Source organism: Aquarana catesbeiana, linkage group LG01, assembly GCF_042186555.1.
Source record: "Aquarana catesbeiana isolate 2022-GZ linkage group LG01, ASM4218655v1, whole genome shotgun sequence".
NCBI lineage: Eukaryota > Metazoa > Chordata > Amphibia > Anura > Ranidae > Aquarana > Aquarana catesbeiana.
This window is the reverse complement of record NC_133324.1, coordinates 456,841,353-456,867,204: the sequence shown is the minus strand read 5'-3', so window position 1 is coordinate 456,867,204 and position 25,852 is coordinate 456,841,353. Positions and strand designations below refer to the sequence as shown.

Genomic DNA, 25,852 nt, shown 5'->3' with positions numbered 1-25,852 from the left:
AATAAACAGACTGTTTTATATTGATTTTGGAAAACTAATGCTACTTTATCATATTAAGTCCAAAACAGTTCATCATGGAGAGCTGTAATCCCCTTAGCTCATGTCAATACCGTAAAATACAACACTTTATTTCATATCTATTCATCTCTTTCTAGTGATGTACATACCAAGGTCAAATCCTAATGGGAGACTTCTTTCATTCCGGTACACTAGGATTTGGCACTAGACATTTACATCAATATTTCATCTAACCTGTAATTTAAGATACAGCAATGTTTCCAAATGGAAAGGGGGATCCCTAGAGTTTCCACCCAGCAGTGCTCATGAAAGGCTCTTTACAGGAATAAACACCAAGGAATTCAGAGAGAAATCTTCCTATGGAATAAATTCCCTTCATGGGTATTTGGATCAGAGGACCAAAAAACACTTTATGTCAGTGTTTTTCCCCCATCTTGTATAATGTAATCTTGTTTCCACATTTGTAAAGCAAAGACTTCTGAATTACACAAAGTAAATGTGTTGTGTTGCAGCAGCAAAGCACAATTCACCTACTGTGTTTTACTACAAATGTTTACTCTGCTTGCAAGGAGATCATTTACAGAAGTCCTAGCAAAACAGAGTTACTTCCAGATCTAAGAGAAGTGCTTTATCTAAACATGGGGACATCAAGCATTTACATTTTTTTTTTAACAGAATAGAGGCAATGCGCAATGGCATTCTTTGCGCTAGTAGAACTTTTAGGGCTCATGTACAAAGAGCTTTAAAAAAAAAAAAATCACCTTTGCAAGCATATGTTTTTTTTTTTTTCAGCCATTAAAAAACACCTCCAATAGGCATATAGGTCCATGCGCAGATAGGCGTTTACAGGCAAATTAGAAGCTTTTACAGGCTGAAAAAACGCACACACCAAAAGGCACATCCAGAAGAGGAGCCGAAGAGAACAAAAAAGGCTGAATGTGCCTAAAACCCCTAGTCTCTGTGTGTGCATGAGGCCTTAATGGTACTGATAACCAATGCCCAGGAGAGAGAAAACTGATCATGAGTTTAAGGGAGCTAGAGAAACATCTTTCTATGACTGCTGCTAAAAACCATGCCCATGGGTACGCTTATGAGCAAGGTCATAACCACAGCAGAAGTAGCCCATGCAGCTGCTAAGCTTCCCAGGGGAAGAGAGAGCCACAGTCCATATCTACAAAGGATTTAAAAATGTTTTTCCTTATATGCCATGTTCATCAGTTACCCGTGTCGACCATGTCACTAATATCATATTAAAAATAAACCAGTTACCAGAAAAGGAGAGAGTAAATAGTCTTGTCCTGTAGTGATGTGGAGGTGACAGGATAAGGAACTGAGCACAATGCACAATGAGGGGCACCGAAAGTTAACACTACTGTAAGTGTTGATCACCCCGCAGACTTAAAGCGGGGTTCCACTCAAATTTTTTTTTTTTTTCATATTTAATATTTTTATTACTGATTTAGGAGGAAGAAAGGCATACACTTTACCAACATCAAATATAACATATTATGCATGTCTATATGCTAATCTAATATACAAATAAATTAATTTTATTCTAAAGCCAAGACCATGCTCTCTAATTACAACAAAGTCAAAACCTTATTAAAATCCCCCAAACACATTAAGGCAGAGATCCTCTCCCGTCCCCAATCAAAATATATCTCCAACTCCGTCCTGGGGGGTTCTATCTATATTTTCCTTAAGCGTCTAACTCTCTCTTACCTCTATATTTACAAAAAAAAAAAATTAAAAAATAAATAAATAAAACCCTAAGGGGAGGGAGGGGCAGAGCCCATCTCCCCCACATCCCCCACCCCTGCCAAGATTCCAATGGCCACATCTTCTGTTTTCAGTCATTAGAACTTACATCTATAAGGTTTTTTCCCTCATCTGTATTAATGAAAAGATTCCATGGAGACCATGTTTTCAGATATATCCCTTTTTTGCCGGGATGTCCAAACCAAATCTTCCATAAGGTTCAATTGTTCTACTCTTTTAAGCCACAATCCTACCGTTGGTGGTTGTGCCTGCTTCCAAGTGAGTGGAATACATGCTCTAAGCTGCATTCAGCAGATGACATAGAATAGATTTCTTATATGATTTAACTGGGATTTTAGTATCTTGTAATAGGAAGAAAGATGGATCCTCCGGAATCTCCTGATCACTAAATTTTTGAGCAATTCTCTGGACTTCTTTCCAAAAGTTCTCTATTCTGGGGCAGGACCAAAAAATATCATTAGCGTCCCCTCCTTCCCCCTGCAACGCCAGCAATTATCTGATACCTCCGGGTAGTATCTGTTTAGGAATGCTGGGGTGCGGTACCACCGGGACAGAATCTTAAAATTTGTCTCCTGCATGCTTATGCAGATTGACGAATCAAATATATTGTGTATCATATTAGTACACTGCTCTTCTGTAAAGGTTCGACCCAGATCTCTCTCCCACCCCCTAAAAAAGGGCAACCTAAAGTCCTCCGAGGGTGCTACCAGCAGCGCGTACGTTTTAGAAAGGGGTTGGTGGAATACACTGCTTCCATTACAATATTCCTCAAAGATTGTTAGAGTGCGCCCATAACTACTTGGCAGAATTAAAGTGTTCAAAAAATGTCTCAGCTGTACTCCACGCCAAAAATCCAAACAGTATGGTAAAGATCCTGTTGTCAATGAAAATATTGTGGGCCATGCTTCCTCTGTTAAAAAATGAGAGGCCTGGAAAATCCCCTGTTCCATCAATGCCGTAAAATTTCCCTTACTCAGACCTGGCTCAAACTGGGGATTCCCCAGTATTGGAAACAACGGTGAGATTATTGCCGAAAGTTTACCCTTAGAAAAAAGCTCAAAGCCTATCTTTAGGGTGGGTCCTATCACAGGGTGTGCCCTCGTAATAGTCGGAAGGTCTTTATAACACCAAGCGGCTCGTTGCAGTAAAGCACGGCTCTGAGCCTGCTCCAGGCCCGGCCATAACTTCCCATCTCCATGTCTACTCCAATCAATCAAGCGGCTTAATAAAGCCGCCTGATAGTATTAGTACATGTCTGGTACAGCTAGTCCACCCTTTTGTTTGGGTATAGTCAACAGGGCTCTGCTAATCCTTGGGTGTTTATTTGCCCAGATAAATCTGACAAGAAGGGAATGTATCTGTTTGAAATAATATTTAGGTAAAGCGATAGGTAATGCTTGGAATAAATACAAAAACTTCGGCAGGATATTCATTTTAATAATATTACACCTTCCAAACCAGGAGTGGAACCCTCTCTGCCACCTTTCCAAGAGGACTCGCACTCTATGTAATATTGGTGGGAAAGTAAGATTGTATGTATGGGAAAGATTTGCTGGGATAAAAGTTCCCAGGTATTTCAAGGCTTGATCTGACCATTTAAATTTGTAACTTGCCTTCAGTGTTCCTAATATGTTGCTAGATATCCCAACTCCCATTGCCTCGGATTTTGATACGTTGATCTTAACCACTTCAAGACCGCCGCACAACGATGTACATCCTAAGTTTGAACGGGGATATCAATGTTATGGCAGCAGCTAGCTGCGATAACCCCAGTATCCCCGTTTTCGTGCGGCGCCCGGCTTTAAGATAAAAGTGGTCCCTGCGGTGGATTCGCCGCGAGATCACTTTTATCGGTGGCGGGAGAGGAGCCCGCCGCGATCCGGTGCCCTCCGCCGCTTACCGGAGCCGTCGGTAGAAGCGGAGGCGATCGCGTCCTATCCTGTGGTGTGTCTGGAGACAAGTGAGGCCAAGATGGCGCTCACTCGTCTCCAATACACTGCTGGGCAGAAGCGACGTCAATACGTCACTTCCGTCCACGCCTTTTAAAGGCACATTTTTTTTCTAAATGACTTTTTTTTTTTTTTTTTTTTACTGCATTTTAGTGTAAATATGAGATCTGAGGTCTTTTTGACCCCAGATCTCATATTTAAGAGGTCCTGCCATGCTTTTTTCTATTACAATGGATGTTTACATTCCTTGTAATAGGATTAAAAGTGACACCATTTTTTTAAAAAAAAACAGTGTAAAAATAAATAAAATATTGCAAAATAAATAATAATAAAAAAAAAATTTTTAAACCCCCCTGTCCCGACGAGCTCGCGCGCAGAAGCGAACGCATACGCAAGTAGCGCCTGCATATGAAAACGGTGGTCAAACCACACATGTGAGGTATCGCCGTGACCGGTAGAGCGAGAGCAATAATTCTAGCCCTAGACCTCCTCTGTACTGCAAAATATGCAACCTGTAGAATTTTTTAAACGTCGCCTATGGAGATTTTTGAGGGTAAAAGTTTGACGCTATTCCACGAGCGGGCGCAATTTTCAAGCGTGACATGTTGGGTATCAATTTACTTGGCGTAACATTATATTTCACAATATAAAAAAAAATTGGGCTAACTTTACTGTTGTCTTATTTTTTTATTCAAAAAAGTGATTTTTTTCCAAAAAAAGTGCGCTTTTAAGACCACTGCGCAAATACGGTACAAAAAAAAGTATTGCAATGACCGCCATTTTATTCTCTAGGGTGTTAGAAGAAAAACCATATAAAATGTTTGGGGGTTCTAAGTATTTTTCTAGCAGAAAAACCTGTTTTAAACATGTAAACACCTAAAATCCAAAACGAGGCTGGTCCTTAAGTGGTTAAAGTCTGATAAGAAGCTATATGTCTCTATTTCTTGAAGAAGGTTAGGTAATGATACAATCGGATTAGTCAATGAAAACAAAATATCATCTGCATATTCCGAAGCTTTATACTGCATACCTATTGATATACCCCCTATATCTGGATTTGACCGGATCCTACACATTAAGGGCTCCAACGACAAAACAAATAATATTGGGGACAGTGGGCATCCCTGCCTCGTTCCATTCGTGACACTAAAAGGCTGAGATAGCACCCCGTTCACCTTAACCTGAGCTGATGGTTGTGTATAGATACTCAAAATCCATCTAATCATATTGTTACCCATCCCTACTTGTCTTAACACCGCAAACATAAACTGCCAATTAATGCGATCGAAAGCTTTCTCTGCATCTGTTCCCAGAAATAAGGATGGGATTTTGGAAGTATTAGCTATATGAATTAAATTCAAAGTCCTAATCGTATTATCTCGTGCTTCCCGTGTCTGGACAAACCCTACCTGGTCCAAATGGATCAGGGAGGGTAGATACTGTTGGAGCCGCATCGCCGAGATCTTAGAGAAAAGCTTCAGATCCACATTTAAAAGGGATATCGGTCTATAACTCCCGCATTGTGATGGGTCTTTACCTTCCTTAGGTAAGATCGTGATTAACGCTTTCAGGGATTCCATCTGGAACGAACCTGAATCTCCCAATCCATTACACATTTTAACCAAATAAGGTCCTAAAATAGGAAAGAGCAGCTTATAATATTGGGCGGTAAAACCGTCTGGGCCCAGGGCCTTCCCCATCTTTGCCAAATTCACCGCTTCATGAACTTCCTCCAATGTGATTAGTTTTTCCAATTCCTGCCGTGCAATAGACGCCAGGCTAGGCAAACTAGCAGTTGACACATATTCCTCTACCGCAGTCTGATTTTGGGGGTTCGAGTGTAAATTGTACAAAGCTGAATAAAAGTCCCCGAACCTCTGTGCTATTTCTCTTGGCAGCAGATATCTTTCACCCCCAGTTCCCATAATCATTGGGACATAGGTCCTTAATTGCTGTTCCCTTAGAGAGTCAGCGAGTTGTTTACCGCATTTATTCCCATACTCATAGTTCTGCTTTTTTCCTACTTGTATTGCTCTTTTAGCTTTATACCGAAGTAAATCTATAATCTGTCTGCATGTCGTCAAAAGATCCCGTTCCACAGTTAAAGTAGGGGTTCGTTTATGCAGCATCTCCAGGCAATGTATATCTGCCATTAGCGATGTTATCTTGGCTTCTCTCTCTTTTTTAATCCTAGCCCCATGTTTGATCAAAACTCCCCGCATCACTGCTTTGTGGGCTTCCCAAATCACTCCCGAATTACATTCGGTAGTGTCGTTAGTCATAAAATACCACCTTGCCTCTTTACGTACCTCCTCTATCACAGAGGGGTCTTGTAGGAGGCTTTCATTCAGTTTCCACATCACATGACCGTGTAGTTGAATATCTGAGAGATTATACTTCAAAAAAATTGGTGCATGGTCTGACCAGGTTATCTTCCCAATAATTACTTCCTCTATTGCATGCAATTGACTGTGCGGAGTAAAAAAATAATCTATACGAGAGTATGTCTTGTGTGGGGCTGAGAAAAAAAAAAGAGTAATCTCTTTCTCCAAAATGGAAGAGGCGCCATGTATCCACTAATCTTGCTCTGTAGAGTGACCTAACAATTTGCTTCCGAACACCCAAGGATACAGCTGAGACCCCTTAAGAAGTATCCTCACCTGGAACTAGAGCTGCATTCAAATCTCCTCCCATAATCAATTGACCCTCCGTAAATCTCATAGTTTTATCCAAAAATTTCTTTAAAAAGTTGTCTTGTTGTATATTAGGGGCATAAAAAGCAGCCAAGGTTAGTCTTGTCCCCCCAATCTTACCCTTCAGGAGCAGTTATTGACCCCCGGCATCCAACAAGGTTTCTGTACATGACCATGGAATCTTGTTCGAAATCAATATGGACACCCCCCTTGTCTTAGCAACAGGATTAGTAGCATGGTAACCTATTGGAAAAGATCTGTTCCTAAGAAAAGGGAGGCTGTTCTCTTTAACTACTTCACTACCCGCGTATTGTAATATGACATCCACAGATGGGATCTCCCATCCTGGGTGGACGTCATATGACGGCCTGGGCTTCCCGGCCGTCTAGCGGGCGCGCGCGCCCGCTGCGTTGCTCGGGACCCGATGCGTGTGCCCGTTAACCGGGCCGGACCGTGGATCTGTGTGTGTAAACACACAGATCCACGTCCTGTCAGTTGAGAGATCAGTCTGTGTTCCCAGTACAGAGGAACACTGATCGGTCTCCTCCCCTGTACGTCCCCGCCCCCTACAGTTAGATTCATTCCCTAGGAAACATATTTAACCCCTTGTGTCCCCCTAGTGGTTAACCCCTTCGCTTCCTGTCACATTTATACAGTAATCAATGTAATTTTATAGCATGGATCGCTGTATAAATGTGAATGGTCCCAAAAATGTGTCAAAAGTGTCCGATGTGTCCGCCATAATGTCGCAGTCTCGAAGAAAAAAAATCGCGAACGCCGCTATTACTAGTAAAAAAAATAAATAAATTTTTTTTTTTAAAAAATGCCATAAATCTATCCCGTATTTTATAGACGCTATAACTTTTGCGCAAACCAATCAATATACACTTATTGCGATTTTTTTTTACCAAAAATATGTAGAAGAATATGTATCGGCCGAAACTGAGGAAATTTTTTTTTTTTCTAAAAGTTGGGATATTTATTATAGCAAAAAGTAAAAAATATTGTGTTTTTTTCAAAATTGTCGCTTTTCTTTTGTTTATAGCGCAAAAAATAAAAACCACAGAGGTGATCAAATACCACCAAAAGAAAGCTCTATTTGTGGGGAAAAAAGGACGTCAATTTTGTTTGGGTACAACGTCGCACGACCGCGCAATTGTCGTTTAAAATGCGACAGCGCTGAAAACGAAAAATTGGTATGGGAAGGAGGGGGGTGAAAATGCCCTGTATTGAACCGGTTAAAATGCGTTTCCTGCACAAATGCTATGTCAATCCTTGATCTTTTTAAATCCTGAAGAAGTATACACTAACATTTTTAACTTAATCTTACCCCCTTCAGTTAATTGCATAGATGTTCAAATGCCGCACGAAAATTTTTTTTATTGCTGTAATTACCTTTATATTGTACTTTATTGTGGCACTTCCTGTCTCTCCTCCCATGGGAGTAGGCGTGTTTATTGCCTTTCCCTGGCACCGCACTGTCTCCTGGGAGCTTAGTGTCAGGCTTCCCAAGATTCAGTGCGGAAACAATGATCATGCGTGTGAACAAGCTGTGCATGAACAGCATTCACCGCATCCAGGAAATCAATGCTTGTGGGCTTCACATGCCCACAAGCAAGATGGAAACAGCCAACATCACATTTCACATTTTTTAAGTTATTCTTCAGTATGAAAACAGACAGAGGCGAAAATATTACACCCAAACTGAGTACAGGGGGTCCCCTAGTTACAAACATCCGACTTACAAACAACTCCTACTTACAAACGGAAGGAGACAACAGGAAGTGAGAGGAAATCTACCCCTAGGAAGGGAAATTCACTCCTGTAAGAGCTATTATGGGGAAAATGTGTCTCCACTGATGCTTTATCACCAAGGCTTGTTTCTACAACAACCCAAAATTTTCAAAATCCAATTGTCATTGGGGCAGAAAGTGAGGTAAAATCTTCTGAACAGGGGCACAGACATTAAAACAAATGTTACAGGGGTGATAATCCTTCCCTATGTTATCCAAAAAGCTTAAAAATAGTTTTTTTGGCTGGAGCTACACTTAAAAAATGTACCTGTTCCGACTTACAAACAGATTCAACTTAAGAACAAACCTACAGTCCCTAACTTGTTTGTAACCCGGGGACCCCCTGTATTGTTTTGGGGTTAGCAAAGTGTCTCAATTACCTAAAAAAAAAAAAAAAAAAAAAAAAAAAAAAAAAAAAGATTGGTCGCCGGACTCCCGCTTTAAGGGGACAATTATTCAGCAACCGAGCAGCTTTTCACACCGCATACAGCAGGATATAGGAGTATTTACAATCTTCTTCCGGTAAGTCTACCTGCCTGGAGTTTGCATGTTCTCCCTGTGCCTGCGTGGGTTTCCTCCGGGTGCTCTGGTTTTCTCCCACACTCTAAAGACATGCTGGTAGGTTAATTGGATCCTGTCTAAATTGTCCCTAGTATATGTATGAATGTGAGTTAGGGACCTTAGATTGTAAGCTCCTTGAGGGTAGGGACTGATGTGAATGTACCATGTATATGTAAAGCGCTGTGTAAATTGATGGTGCTATATAAGTAACTGAAATAAAAAATATTTGGGTGCATTATACTCTTGACCTATACTTGATTTTTGACCACCGGAGTTTAGCAGGTGTAAATAGCACGTTCACGATAAGCCACTTTCAACTGAGGCCCCTCAAATATTGCTTTAGGGCACTGATATACACTGCAATCTATGCTTGTGTACTGAGTAATACAGCTCATATACTAAGCCCTGGGCAGGAGGGATAAGTAGGAAAGTAAGCCACATATTTCCTTTTGCAATTATATAGGAAAAGGGCTTTATTAAGCATTGTCAGTTTTCACATGTTTCTATTTTCTGAAAGCTGTAAGTGGTCTAATATTTGTTCCACTAAACAGGGACACAGTGCAGATTTTATTACAATGGGACAGAGATGGCACAAGGGCGCATAGGGCAGTGTTTGTGATCTGACTCTTCTAGAAAAATCTTCTTACAGAGTATGCAAACTTTGTTTCTCTGCTTAAAAGTAGGTTTGTGCCAGCAAATTAGAGCTATTCTTTGAGCAGTCTTATGTCAGTCTTGGAACAGCTAAATAGATGACGCCTGGTGCCTAATCCCAGTTTCTCTGCTGGTTATCTAACACACCAATACAACAATCCTCCCTGTCTCTGCTGACATTGGAACAAAGGATGACATATAATAGTTTTATTTTCAGCCATAGCTGAATACAGAATAAATGGACAATACTAAGTATTTACAGAATAGAAGAAAACGATTTTAAAGGATAAGTGCAGCATTGAGCTACATTTGCTCCCTATAAAGACTCCTTATCAGTTAAAGAGATAATCAGACTTCAATGCAGAAGCAACTGCACACACTGCCCCTGAGCTATGAAAATCTATAGCAGTGGGATCGCAGTAACATGCTCTTAAATACGTACCTGAGTTTAGGTTATGGACGGTAAAGTATTTACATATTCATGAGAAGCAGTAAAAGAGTTTTAAAACAAACCATCACTAAACTCCTTAGCTGCATGTCCTGTGAAGTCATTTATTCTCACAACAGACATTCTAAAGTCAGATTTCAGTCACTTTCTAGCAGCTTACAAGTACCTGCTGTATAATTATATTAGAAGACTGGCAGGCTACCAGGTCCTCCTGCCTTAGAAAATAATAATAGGGACAGGAGCTGGATATCCATTGCCCCTGTTGTGAACTTTAAAGATGATTTATCATTCTCAGCCAGAGAGCTCTTGGATTTTGTTTTCTACCGTCTTTTGGTCGGCTCCTGCTATGCGCTCCCTCTGAAAGCAATATTTTTTTTTAAGTACTGTTTAGATGTGGTTCTCAAGTAAAAAGAAAAACAGATATATTTTAATAAAATGTGCTCAAACAGACCTATTTCACAATGTTAGTGCAGGTGAGGGGGATGCTGGGTGCAGTCCCCCATCTGTCCTCATCATGCATGATATAAAGTATTTTCAGTATTTTACAGAAGACCATCTCATGTTAATATAGCAATATGAGTGCTATAGATGTCCAGAGCTCTGTGAATGTCAACTAGAGAGATAGCTGCTCAACTATTAAATTTCATGTAAAAACTGAGCTGTATTTTGTCTATCTTTCTGCTTGGATGAACTTCATGTTAAATATCTTCATATTTCAATTTTAATATATCATTTATCAGATTTCCGTATTTTTGTTTAATTGTGAAAATGCAAACAAATATTAACAGAACTGCATTTGTGTTTAGCAGTCTTTTTAAACAAAAACATTAGGAATTGTATTCTTACATCTGAACTGCTAGCAAGCGAGTGGCTCCTTGCCATGGCAGTATCCTTCTCTTTGATGCCCTGGATTGGAGATGCTACTGCATGAACTTTAATTTGGTAGAAGGATCCTTTGGACCTTCCACTTTCATCTGTCACACTCACCTGTTCCTTGCTCCAGCACCAGTTTCTTACCTTCCACGTGCGCCCATGTCTTCCATCTTCCTCCGCCTCTGCAGCCATTCACAGTGGAGGCACTGTCTTAGGCCCCTTTCACACTTATACGATTTGTCCCACGATTTTGTACTGCAAAATCGCATGACAAGTCATTCTCCATGATTTTCAATGACTACCATTCATATTGGCACGACTTTAAGTCGTGCCGACTTCAAAGTAGTCCCTGCACTACTTTGGTCCAACTTCCATGCGAGTTGATGTCCATAGACTTCAATGTTAAACCCTCATGTAGCATGCAAATCGTACCTGAATAATATAGACACGATTTCAGTACGACTTTGTAAGCACAAGTGGAGAATGGTTAATGCCAAAGTTGTGGCAAAGTCATACTGCTCCCAAATCGCTGCAAAGTTGCGGTAAAATCGCGCGACTCTGAAGTCACACAAGTGTGAAAGGGGCCTAAAGGGGCAGCCGAACCCCCCCGGCATTCCTAGTGAGTTCTTTTGCGATCCCCAGTGCCTCCTCACTTTGCCTGTCTCTCCAGTGGTTCTCATGCACTCCAGCCTTCATCCAGTAATGATCCCTGTGCACTCTAATCTGTAACATATGCCTGTGTCCCAGCGCCTATTTCTGTGATCCTCGTGTTCTCCCATCTGAATCCTGCTCCAGTAACAACAATGCTATAGCTACAGAGGTCAGTGAGGGCACGCACCCTACAGCAACACTGTATGTGGGAACCCAATATTCCTCATGGGACTTCAAGGTGCATGCGCTAAAGTGAGGCCAACACAATGTGCACACCTTCTGCCATTAATTACAGCTCATTTGTTAAAAGGCTGGGGAACTGTAAGCTACTTCTTCATCAGTTTGATTAGCAACACATTTGAATTGTTAAGCAAGATTTTGTGGAGCTTAGTGGTATCTTCATAATCTGTTCCATCAAGTGTTTCAAATGCACTTCTTTTTTTCACCAAAACACTGTTACTAATGTGCAACAAATATCCAACAGCTAGTAACTAAGCTCTCATGGCCATCTCTAAGCAACGCAATTGGCATACATCTATTTCTGTGCAGAAAGCCATTACACATGACTGTTACAGGAAGGGCAGAGTGCCTTTGATCAGCAGGCTGTGACAGCCTGGCTTCACCTTCTCTGTGCTATCTGATAGGTAAGACTGCAGCACTCATAAGAGCTCCTCCGTCTCGGAGAACAGAATGGAGGGAAATTTTGTTAACTGATTGTGCACAGATAAGCGGTTTATAAGATAAATAGTTGAAATTTGGTAGTCTAAAAAATAAAAACCTTAGAAGAAGAGAAGGTTAGATTTCAGTATATAAATCTTAGATTGAAGTAAAAATTCACCTACACCTTCAAATTTCAGGGCTCTTTAGATCCCCGAATAGACCACCAGTATTTTTTTTTAGCTTTTAAAACTGACGTCTGCCAATATATAAATAACTGACCCCCAAACCCTAAAATTATTAGTTATCAGTGAGAGCCATGGTCTGCCCATACCCATTACAATGGCTGCATAGCTAAAAATTGACACTTGAAGCCCAGGAAGGAAGAGCAAAAGAGTTTATGGAAAAGAGGGTTTTTTCTTTTTTGCTAGACTGAGACCTAAACAAATCAAACTTTTATTTTTAGTTTTGGATAGAGTATGGAGAGATTAGAACACCTATAAAGGTTTTTATCACTGTTTGTGCTCCTGTTAGGGAGAGCCACCTTCTCTATTGGTCATATTAACCTTATCACAAAAAAGAAAATCCCAAATATTGGGCTGTCCCCCATAACAGTAAGAGAGGGGAAATATTCCAATGGGTCACTAGTTCTGGTGACCTGGGCGTCCCCAAGGAATTCTCTTAATTTGTAGGGATTTACTTTCACTTCCAATGGGGCACAGATAACAGAAAGAAAAAAAACCTTACAGGGGTTATAACCATCCCTTACTCTCTTTACAATGAAAAAAAAAAAAGTGTTGGCTTAAAAAGGAAGTAAACTTCCTCTAACATTTACCTATAGGTGACATCACTGGCGCATGCGCTCTGAAGGAACGGCCATGGGTGCTGGTTTTTCTGAGCCCTGTGCCGTGAACAGCAGCTCCGAGTGACGTCACTGTGGCTCCGGCCAATCACAGAGCCGGAGTCCCTGAACCCGGAAGCAAGATGAGTGAAAATGGAAGTGGCTACAGCACTGACATTGCAGCACTGGAACAGCTTTGTTTTCAGGTAAATTTCACATAATGTGCTAGTACGCGATGCATATTAGCACATTATGACTTTACCTTGCAGGAAGAAAAAAAAATGTCCAGCGCAAGGGCGAACTGACAACTCATGGGGCCCACGGACAATAGGAGATCATGGGGCCCCCCTGTGTCCCTGCCACACTGCCCACAATACATACGTTCGTTCCTACCCCCTTTAGCTGCAGAGGCAGCAGCTGAGGATTCACACTTGCTGCGGCAGCAATTATACCCCCCTGTTGCTTTGGGTGGGTGATCATGACCCATTCAAGTGAATAGGGCCACTCTGCAAACACCCTGAAACCATGTGCAATGCACGCAGTTGCAGCATGCTAGTGTGTAATCCAAGGGTTAAAGCAGGTGATGAAGAGGCGAGGCAACACAACGCCTCCTTATCGCTTGCTTTAACCACCTGGTCGCTGCACTGCACAAGGCTGCACGGCCTTTGCAGAGCAACCCCATTCACTTCAGGGTGTATAATCCCTGCTGCGGCTGAAACAGGTGTACACCCCTGGCCACTGCAGTTGAAATGGATGTGGTTAGGGTGGAGGTAAAAACAGGGCTAAACTATGAGATTTTACCACCCCCAAACTGTGAATGAAAACAAGCCCCAGTTGGTTTTTAGGGGACTGCTGAGATGAGGACAGAGAGGGACCCCTGGAATCAGAGCACAGAGGGAGGGGCCCTGGAATGAGGACAGAGGGGGGCCCTGGAATGAGGACAGAGGGGGGGCCCTGGAATGAGGACAGAGGGGGGGCCCTGGAATGAGGACAGAGGGGGGGCCCTGGAATGAGGACAGGGGGGGGCCCTGGAATGAGGACAGAGGGGGGGCCCTGGAATGAGGACAGAGGGGGGGCCCTGGAATGAGGACAGAGGGGGGGCCTGGAATGAGGACAGAGGGGGGGCCTGGAATGAGGACAGGGGGGGGGCCTGGAATGAGGACAGAGGGGGGGCCCTGGAATAAGGACAGAGGGGGGGCCTGGAATGAGGACAGAGGGGGGACCTTAAAATGAGAGCAGATAGTGGCAGCTGGCATCTCTTTGATTTGGGGAGGGGGGCAAGAGGACATGTGCTTGGGGGGGTTGCTTTTGGAGGGGAGAGGACCTGTGCTATTGGGGGGGGGGGCAGATTTGAATTCCCCCCACATTCCTCCCTACTAGCACAAGTCCACTACCCTCCAAAAGCACCCCCACCCCATCACATCTTCATGTGTGCCCCCCCCCCCTCCTGGTTACTGTGTCCCCCTCCTCTATCCATAAACTATGCACAGACCTCAGATATTCAGTGTGGCTCTTGCAGTTAAAGTCCTGCCTCCCTGGCTCCTCCTCCTGTCTGTGTACATCGGAGCCGAGGAGGAGGATCCTCAGTGAGCTCTCTGTGGTGTGCAGGCTCAGGAGGGAGAGATGCCAGTGTCAGCTGCCACAGAGGGGAGATTGCTACGTGTGGAAGCCCAGGCACCCTGCAGGAGATGTGGGGAAGGTGTCCCGAGTGCCCGACACTAGCAAGCCCCCGTCAGGCATGTTACCGAAGCTAAGTGCTGGAACTTCTTCTGACACTGGGTTCCAGGATAAGCACAGAGTCATTGGGAGGCAGGTACTCTCTGGGGCCACTACTGGCCCCATGCCCTCGGGCAGTGCCCGAGTGCCCTAATGGTCAGTCCGCCCCTGGTCCAGCGGTATACAACCGCTTTAAGTTCTACTTTAAAGCAAAGATCACGACCAAAATGTTAGAAACAATTCAACAGCGCTGCTCAAGCTGAAGTCTGTGTATGCAAAGCCTACAGATACAGTATACAGACCACAAAAGCAATAAAGGCCTGTTCATATAGGCACCAAGCTTTTGGAAAGTGTTTGTGTAGTATCTAAAATGGCAGGATCCTGTGACAGGTGAGTGTGTGTTTATTAAAAGTCAGCAGCTATACTTTTTAATTTTTCCACAGATGACTAAATATCCACTTTAAGTGCCAGCTCCCATTTGTACAAGGGAACCAAGTACTACTTGTGTCGCTTTTCTATAAGCAATGTAAATTTGTGATTTGCCATAATTATGGATGATATTGCAAGCTTCATTTATTTGTGTATGTATTGGTATAAAATAACATTACAAAATTACTTGTTGACTTGATTTGTTTCTTTTCCCAGCTAATCATTACAGACTAGCTAGGCTCATAGTTTAGTGGTTTAACATAGGTCTATGCATTGTGGAGTTTAGAACTCTGCGGTGTACGTTGTGTTGTGAGATTTGCCAAAATCCAATTACAGAAAATACTCTAATATATCCAGATTTTACATTGGTTAACATTTGATATTGGAAAGATCCAAGACCTTTGGGCCTTATGAACACTGGGCAAACTCTTCTGAATGCTTTTTCTCCTGGCAGGAGAAAAGAAGCGTTACAAATGCTCCCAAAGTCGCCTTTTGCAAACTCATTTAGACTCATTAGGCATCTGGGCATTCATTCATTTTAATATTAATAGATTCTGGCCATTGAAATGAATGAATGCTCAAGTGCTAAACACATCTAGCATTTTTTTCCTGCCTCAACGCATGTTAACATCTATATGTGCAAGGATGAAAGAAGTGGCTTTTTTTTTTTTTACACCCAGTGTGCATGAGGCCTACTAAAAGGTCCTATCACAAAAAAAGCGTGCTTTACCAGGAAGTTCTGATATTTTTACCAGCTTCAGCCAAGAGCAGCAATAGGCATTGTAATACAATCTTAGTGCCAATTGGCTGAAATAATCTCCCATTCTATATGGACATCACTTTGGTGTTTACAATTGAACACATGATAAATTGTGACTTTAGCAAATGCCTCGAGATCCCTGGAAGGAAGGGGCAAATAATGATGTACGACAGCTATGTCTCAGAACACTTTGAATGTTGTTATAACTGCAGGGAATAAGATAATGCTAGTATTATATTACTAATAATATATGTAAATGAATAGAGTTGTCTTTGGCCTGCTGCTAATGTATTTCACTCATCACCTAGAGTTCTCTTTAAACGATTTAGTCAAGTGTCTAGCATTAAGTGGAAGGGGTGTTTATCTTTATGTATAGGAAAAACATAGTAGGCTTGTGTGTCCTCGTGAATGTTAAGGGGCAGGGATGATCATTAAAATCATACAGTGACTAGAGAACTGGGAGAGACCATATAAGAACATGAATTCTAAACTTGCAAATTTGCCCAATAGTACAATGCATGGCAAAATTGGCCATGTTTGCTTGCCATAGAATTTTGTATGAAAACTGTGCTACGAGAAATTTGTAGGCTACCATTGTAAAGGTCCTTCTGAAAATGCTAGTTCCCTGGCTGTTAGGATGACCCCAGCATGTTATTACTTTGTAATATGGTACAGATATGCAAATCAGAAATTCCTATTTTTTGCTCTAGTTTTCATCAGCTGTACGTGTGATCTGGGTCAGTGTTTCAGAATGCACTGGGGTAAGACATTATCTAGTATTTTCAGAAGGAGCTTACTACATATTCCATTTAAAGTATTGCAGAAATTAATGCCGATAGGGTACCTAGACCCAGCCTGCATTCAATTTTGTTTGAAACAACTGAAGTGAAGCTAAAAGTTTGGATTCAGACCCCATGCCCACTACATAGGTAGGGGAACCAAGGCTGATCTTAAATAAGAAATGTCTAATCAACTTGCAACGCAATTCAAAACCAACTTTGTACAAGATGAGTGCATTAAATGTGGTAATCACAAACCTGTACCATAAAGGCAAAGTGGACTAAAATCAGAAAACATTTAATTTAATAAAATTAGATATTGTCATATTCTGTTTAATATGTTCAACATTTTTTCTTTGGCTTTAACGTATTTGAATGACAGAACACCAGACATAGTTCCAGATCTCCAGCCCAATAAGTTCCTGAACCTGAAAGTGTTCACTACCGAGTGATTTTTTTTTTTTGGATCAGAAACTGCAGGCGGAGACGACCAGCAAACAGAAATTCAGTCTCCTTTGTTGTGAGTTCTGGGATCCATGGTTGAGTAGAACTGTGGATTCCATTCCTTATGTTTGATTGGTCAAGAAGCATGTCTGCATCATACCTGCAAACAAAGTGAACTGGGCTGCTTGTATTGTATCACTTTTACACATGGGCATTAGATCTAAAAACAGCTCACAGCTCCTGCTGCATGCAAGTCATTAACTAATTTTTACTTATTCATGCCATGAATAAGAAAAAATGCAGAACTTCCTCAAGTGACCTAACCCAAAACAAACATCACATTGTCTTTGAGCTCCTCAACCATTGTGGACATTTTAAATTGTTACAGATTGAAGAAAACCAGTCGATTTAATTTAGACAAGTCCTGTCAGGAATATTCAAAGTGAGCTAAAAGGCTAAGAAAGACACCATCAAGTAGTCTTACTACCAAAAAGGAAGCCCGCGCATAAAAATCAGTAAAGATAATTGTCAATATGAACATATATTTAAAATTACAAGTCAATAAATATGATTTATAAAACAGTAACACTTATAAAACCATTTATATACATTACAGCAACTGTGTTAGTTTAACAAAAAAAAGCATACCTAGCAGCTTTTGTTGCCCATGATCTATTGGAATTCTTGTATGTTCTGGTCAGGCACTTCCTGCTGGCTCTGAAGCTTGCTGACCCTCTTCTATACATTTTTATTGTCTAGTAAGGGAGCCCATAGCGACAAGCCAACCCATTTAACTGGGGGGTGCAGGAGGGAATAGGGAAGGTTCAATACTACCACGAAGGGTCTTAACTTTGCCTGAATCAAAACAGCCAACATTCAAGCACAGTTACCCTCTGTCAGATGCCACAGGTATATATTTAAGCTTTACACCCATCAGCAGCCTTTTTTTAAACTGATCACTTCCACTAGTACATCAATAAATATGAAACATTTTTCAATTTGAGCCAAAGCCAGATCAGTAAGGCCCCAGTCACACCTGAGCATTTTGTAGCTTGAAGCCTGAAGCTACAAAAAGCTTGGGGGGAAAAAATCCATTATTCTCTATGGAGATGGTTCACATCTCCACTCCAAGTCGCCTGAAGCCCTACGCCTGAAGCTCAAACAAGTTCTGGACCCTTTTTTGTCGCTCGAATCAGGCAGATTGGGGCGTTTTTGGAGCAAGAATCTAAAAACATAGCAATAAATGATGAAACAAGAGGATCATTTTTCCTATTGGCTAATAAAAAAACGCTGGAAAACGCTGCATGGAAACGCGCAAATACGTGCGGAAAAACGCTCAAAACTGCTACGCTCAGGTGTGAATGGGGCCTAAAGAGGTTAATTTATACAATAGATTACTAAGCACAAAAGATCAATGTTTTGAATACCTTATTAAATACAATGTGTCTTTTTTTAAGAAAATGTTACAATGGAAATGTAGAAAGGGTAAAAGTACTCACCTAATACAATGACAACAGTTTTCAAAAGACTCATCATTGTGTCACGGTTTCTCCTAGGCCCAGAACTGTGCCTTGACATTCTCATAGTCCTTTGTCGAACATACACAAATATATGTGCATAGAGAACTACCATCACCACAAATGTAACCAAGTTGAAAATGGCCCAGAACACCAAGTAGGAATCACTGTAGAGAGGAGCCATGTTGGAACAGTGTTCAAGGTCACAAATACAATTCCATCCAACGCTTGGTATCGCTCCCATCACAATAGCCATTGTCCAGATGACTACTATGACAACAACCACTCTTCTGTTGCTCATCCGTGTGTGCAGCTGCATTCTGAATACTGTAATGTGTCTTTCTATAGCAATCGCTAGCAAATTGGCTACAGAAGCTGTCAAGCTAGTGTCGATCAGACCCTGACGAAGCAGCCAAGTGCTCACAGTTAATCTTCTAGTGTTAGGACCCGTGTTAAACATTAAGTAAAAGTAAGCTAGTCCTGCAAAAAAGTCTGCAGCAGCCAAGTTCGCCATTAGGTAATAAATAGGAAAGTGAAATCGTCGGTTGACATAAATAGCCACCATAACCAGTAAGTTGGCCAACATGATGAATATACATACAGTGATACCAAGTCCCATCACCAGCTTGTTGACAGTGTGCCATTCTGTGGCTAGAGGTTTTCCACTCCGGTTATAGAAAAAGGCTATGGTTTCATTGTAGTAGCACTGGTGTTCACTCACTGAAGAAGTCTGGTTAAAACAGAAAAAAAATGATAGTGTAAGTCAACATCTAAGATAGCAGAACACAACATTCAAAAATACGTACAAGCAATGTGCATGGGGAAAACAACATGATTAGGCAGGTTCTGTAAAATGTCTCTGCTCTTTCTGCCGAGGTCTGAAAGCTAGGATTTTTTTTTTTTTTTTTAACAATGCAAACTTTTGAAATAAAAATGCATGGGTATACGACACCTAAAACATCATTAACCTTAATTTAAGGCAAATATAGAATACATATTTTGTAAATCAAGAGGAGGTCCAGCCACCCCATGAAAAATTAAGTCAGCAGCTACAAATACTGCAACTGCTGACTTTTAATATATGGACACTTACCTGTCCAGGGAGCCCGCGATGCCTACACCCCAGCCGATCTTTGGATCGGCTGTTAGGTGCAGCTGCCGCCATTCCTGGTAAGGGAACCCGGCAGTGAAGCCTATCAGCTTCACAGCTGGTTCCCTACTGCGCAGGCGCGAAGCACGCTGCTCTTTCTAATTGGTCGCGGCAGAGGAAGGAGGAGGGGACCGAACTTATGAGAGACCGGGCCGCGGCCCCATCTCCTGGAAGTGGGAAACGGTAATAAAAAGAAGACTAAAGCGCACCAGCCTAGTGCATTAACTTTTAAAACATTTATTTGATAAAAAATAGTAAAGGAAATAACTCACAGGCGATTGGTGGAGGAGGCACAACATAAAATCGCACCGGTATACAGTCTGCGATTAGGAATGAGCGGAACCTTCCAGGGGTCGTGGAGGAACGCACAGACGCTGCAATCCGCTAACGCGCTTCGAGGGGAATGTCCCCTCTTCCTCAGAGCTATGCAGTGCAACCTCCCTCAGCGAACCTCACTTATAAATGCCTGCAAGCCAATAAGACAGGGGTGGGGTGCGGGGCTCCTCCCCCTTAAAACATCCCTCCCTCCTAAGTCCTCTGATCAGGCATACCCTATACGCATAAGTGCATATGCAGACGTATGCACACACCATATGTACGCGTGCATGCATACACGCACACACATATATACACACAAAAGCAGCTGGTAAATAACCAATTGATAAATAAAATAGGAAGTGAACAGCAACGTACTGTGCATACGGACTGAAGGGCAACATGTGGTATCTAGACATAGCAGATATACATCACAGTAAACATAACCAGTCGTACTGCCAAATAAAAATGACAGTAAACATTGCACATCGTAATGGGTGAGAGTCACACTTCAAAACATCATACTTCACATCTCAGGATGTACACAGTGAATGGACGTGTGCATGTACTTACACTTAGTATTGTGGGGGTCAGTGCCTGTAAAGAGCCTCCGCACCAGCTGCACCACGGGCCGGTACATGCAGCGTCTGTGATCAGAAAGGAACGCACACCGATGTGCTTGCGTTCCAAGCTACAGGAAGAGAAGGTGGAGTATGCGTGTCACGCTGAAGGAGGGAGGCGGGGTAGACATCTCCCCCTCCGCAGGAAGCACAGCACATTGGCCGTGCGGGCGGCGTGAGAAAGCCTAGTGACGTGGAGCTCAGGGCGGGGCCAACATGTGAAGAGCCCTCCGCCCACCAGAAACATCCTGATGTCTAGCAGAACGACAAGCTGTCGCACAGACCATGAGCCAGGCTACATCTAGACAATACATTGCCACAATACACAGCCAGCATGTATAAAGATGAAAGAATGCTGAAAAAAATGGAGATGAGAATACAAATACCACTAGAAGAAAATAAAATAAACTGTGTAGTAGAAGGAAGAATAATGATGAAGTCATTATTAATAATAATAATAATAATAATAAGAAGAAGAAGAAGAAGAAGAAGAAGTGTGTTATCTGGTAATAAAAATAGTAGAAATAATAATAAAAAATATATAATATATAAAATATATATATTGTAGTAGATGATGAATCATCCGACCATCAGCGCGACTAGCGCACTGTACATGTAGCTCTTATGCGTATATGGAGTTGCTTTTTTTTTCTCTTCTGCATTGCACGTGTGGGGTCTCCTGCAGCAGGGTGGTCTTCATCATCTTTTTTATATATTGACTTACTGACCAAATAAATGTTTTAAAAGTTAATGCACTAGGCTGGTGCGCTTTTGTCTTCTTTTTATTTCGGTTTTCACTAGGATCCCCATCCTTGAGGGCAGCAAGGCCAGTGCTCAACCTACTACATATGATGATCCACCTGTGCGCAGGAGTTGCTTTTTTTTTTCTCTTCTGCTACTGTATTGCACAAGTGGGAAACGGTACCTGTCAAAAACAGGTACCCGTTTCATTCCCCCTCCCCCCTGAAAGGTGCTAAATGTGGCACCGAAGGGGGGAGAGACAGATAAGCAGAAGGTCCACTTTTGAGTGGAACTCTGCTTTAATGATGAAAACATTTAAAAGCTGACAATATTGTCTAAATCTTCCCTATAAAGGCGAACTGGATCACTCAATACCACTAATCTAATGACCAGAAAATTGACTTATCAAATGCAAAATCACTTTCACAATTAATTATATATCACAATTCGTAATGTTGATTATTATTAATATTCAGGATTTCTATTGCGACAGCAGTTTACGTGGAGGCACATATGCTCCTATAGAAGTAGTACCATTGTTATTTTTACTGCATACACATCCAAAATTTGTCACAAAATTTCAAAATTTGATAAAGGCCTACCTTACACTTCTGATTTCTACTTCAACAATCTCCTTAAACCATTTCCAATCTTGCAAAAATCATTTGCTCTCTCACCAGCAGACTACTAAACATATGTACAAATGAGCCATTGCCTTTTCAGCAACCCACACCTCCGGGTAACCCTGCATACATGAGTCTGGAAATACCTATCGGGTAATGACCCAGTTTCTAACAGAATCACACTATTTTACAACCTACTGCAGGACAAAACCGCCTTTAAAAAACTAACCCTAATGCTAAAATGGGAAAAAGATTTAGGCCAATCCTTTAGCGACACCCAATGGCTAGATGCCCTGAAATTAAGCCTTCGTGCATCTCAAGCTTCCAACCTCCACGAATTAGTACACAAATTCACTCTCCGTTGGTATGTCACCCCACATTGTACCACATTCTATGGGAATGCACCAGGGTATCCTATTTTTTGGAGGAGCATCTTCCAACTTCTTGCTGAAGTGACAAAAGTAGATACGAAACCCATGCGTGCACTTGCACTACTAGGCACTGGCCTTGACAACTTTCACCCCCACACAAGATGCATTGCTTAACATATCCCCTTAGCAGCTAGACTGACAATTGTTCGCAATTGGAAATCCACCAACACTCCTACAAGAAGTGAGGCGATTTCCCTGGTGCACACCCATGGCTCATACGAAAGTATGTTCGCTGCTTTTGAAGGTTACCTCTCTTCCTCTCAGGTTAAATTGTCGCAATGGCTTAAGTTGTTCCATCAGAACTTTACCTAACTGTCCTAACTATTACCACGCTCCTTCATTATCCAGCTGTTCATTTTCACAATTATGATCATTTTGCATTAGCTCAAACTTCCTTGGAAACGTGCGGTGATGCCCTTTCTTGTGTTCTGCAAATAAGGCAACTAACTGGATATGTCTTTGTACTTCCTGTCATTTACTCATTATATTTCGTACTTGACTTTGTAAAAATCAATTAAAAAAAACAAACAATGAAACTAAAAAAATACAGTGACTCAAAAAAGTGAGTACATCCCTCACATTTTTGTAAAAATTTTATTATATGTTTTCATGTGCAACACTGAAGAAATGACACTTTGCTACAATGTAAAGTAGTGAGTGTACAGCTTGTATAACAGGGTAAATGTGCTGTCCCCTCAAAATAACAACACACCGCCATTAATATCTAAACTGCTGGCAACAAAAGTGAGTACACTCCTAAGTGAAAATGTCCAAATTGGACCCAATTAGCCATTTTGCCTCCCCAGTGTCATGTGACTTGTTAGTGTTACAAGGTCTCAGGTGTGAATGGGGAGCAGGTGTGTTACATTTGGGCCCAATTAGCCATTTTCCCTTACCGGCGTCATGTGACTCATTAGAGTTACAAAGTCTCAGGTGTGTTAAAATTTGGTGTTATCGCTCTCACTCTCTCATATTGGTCAGTAACGCTAGAAACAAAGCGTTACTAGACCTACTGATTACCAACAATACAGACCTGATCACAGATGTGGAAATGCGGGGAGATTTAGAAAACAACTATCACAGGTCAATTTGTTTTAGTATAAATCACACAAATAGGAAACAAAAAGGGGAATACAAAGACACTGAATTTCAAAAGAGCAAACTTCCCTAAATAACGAGCTTTGCTAGAAGATTTTAAATGGGATAAAATCCTAGGAACAAAGAACATGGAGGAAAAATGGGTGTGCTTTAAGGGCATGTTAAAGCAGAGGTCTAGCTGAAAAAAAAAAAAAAAAAAAAAAATGTAAAAACACTGTAGCTGCAGACTTTTAATAAGCACACTTACCTGTCCAGGGTGCCCGCGATGTCGGCCGCCCGAGGCCGATCCATCCATCGGATTGGGTCCCGGCGCCACCATTCGAACTAAGGGAAACAGGCAGTGGAGCCTTGCAGCTTCACTGCTCGTTTCCTACTGCACATATGCATATAAAAGCAAAGGAGAAGGCCTTCAAAAAATACAAAGCTGAGGGATCATCAGCCGCATTCCAACTTTACAAAGAATGCAACAAAAAATGTAAGGGTGAAATCAGGGCGGGTGATGCCTTTTCAGGATAAAACTTGAAAGGCACATAGCGGAGGAGAGTAAAAAAAAATCCCAATAAATTCCTTATGTACATAAATTGTAAGAAAGGGAGGTCAGATCATATTGATCCCATAAAGAATGATGAAGGGAACCTGATTACTAAGGATGGAGAGATGGCGAAGGTATTGAATTTATTCTTCTCCTCAGTCTTCACAAGGAAATCCGGGGGCTTCAGTAACCAAAACTGCAATGACACATCACAGGAAGCACCCTCATGTCTTACAGAAGACAGAATTAGTAAGACTTGAAACTTTAACACTAATAAGTCACCTTGACCAGATGGCTTGCACCCGAGGGTCCTTAAGGAACTCAGTCAAGTAATTGCCAGACCATTGTTCCTAATTCTTATGAACAGTCTACTGACTGAAATGGTACCAGCTGATAGGAGAAAAGCTATGTACCACCAATATTTAAAAAAGGGCCAAGATACATGCCTGGGAATTACAGACCAGTTAGCCTAACATCAATAGTATGCAAGCTCTTGGAGGGGACGATAAGGGACTATTATACAAGATTTTAGTAATGACAACGGTATCATTAGCAGTAATCAGCTGGATTCATGAAGAATCGTTCCTGGCAAACCAATTTATTAACCTTCTATGAGGGGGTGAGCTGCCATCTAGATAAAGAAAGGCCCGGAGATGTTGTGTATCTGGATTTTGCAACAGCATTTGATACAGTTCCCCATAAACGCCTATTGTACAAAGTAAGGTCTGTTGGCATGGACCATAGGGTGAGTACATGGATTGAAAACTGGCTACAGGGGCGAGTTCAGAGGGTAGTGATAAATGGGGAGTACTCGGAATGGTCTGCGGTGGAAAGTGGGGTCCCCCCGAGTTCTGTCCTGGGACCTATCCTATTTAATTTATTCATAAACGACCTGGAGGATGGGATAAACAGCTCAATCTCAATATTTGCGGACGATACTGAGCTAAGCAGGGCAATAACTTCTCTGCAGGATGTGGCAACCTTGCAAGAAGATCTGAACAAATTCATGTGATGGGCTTCTACATGGCAAATGAGGTTTAATGTAAAAAAATTTTAAAATAATGCATTTGGGTGGAAAAAATATCAATGCAGTCTACTCACTAGAGGGAGAACCTCTGGGGGAATCTAAGATGGAAAAGGACCTGGGGGTCCTAGTAGATGACAGGCTCAGCAATGGCATGCAATGCCAAGCTGCTGCAAGCAAACAGAATATTGGCATGCATTAAAAAGGGGATTAACTCCAAAGATAAAACGATAATTCTCCCACTCTACAAGAGTCTGGTTGGCCGCACCTGGAGTATGCCATCCAGTTCTGGGCACCAGTTCTCAGAAGGGATGTGCTGAAACTGGCGAGGGTCCAGAGAAGGGCAACAAAGCTAATAAAGGGACTGGAGGACCTTAGTTATGAGGATAGGTTACGAGCACTGAACTTGTTCTCTAGAGAAGAGACTCTTTAGATATGATTTCAATTTACAAATACTGTACTGGTGTCCCCACAATAGGGATAAAACTTTTCCACGAAAGGTAATTTAATAAAACACGTGGCCATTCATTAAAATTAGAAGAAAAGATGTTTTACCTTAAACTATGTAGAGAGTTTTTTACTGTAAGAGCGGTGATGATGTGGAATTCTCTTCCACAGGCAGTGGCTTCAGCAGAGAGCATCGATAATTTCAAACAACAATTAGATAAGCACCTGAACGACCACAACATACAAGGATATACAATGTAATACGGACATAAAATCACACAAATAGGTCGGACTTGATGGACTTGTGTCTTT

The 25,852-nt window shown here is 41.7% G+C and overlaps 1 protein-coding gene across 3 annotated transcripts in view; it reads right to left on the bottom strand.

Annotated features, from left to right (window-relative positions):
• The window catches only part of LPAR1 (lysophosphatidic acid receptor 1), a 258,641-nt gene that overhangs the window by 40,078 nt on the left and 192,711 nt on the right, over positions 1–25,852 (bottom strand). For all 3 annotated transcript variants that reach the window (XM_073591097.1, XM_073591086.1, XM_073591107.1), the window contains one exon: positions 18,542–19,289. In XM_073591097.1, coding sequence (XP_073447198.1) covers positions 18,542–19,289 — 748 coding nt within the window. The remainder of the gene's footprint in view (positions 1–18,541; positions 19,290–25,852) is intronic.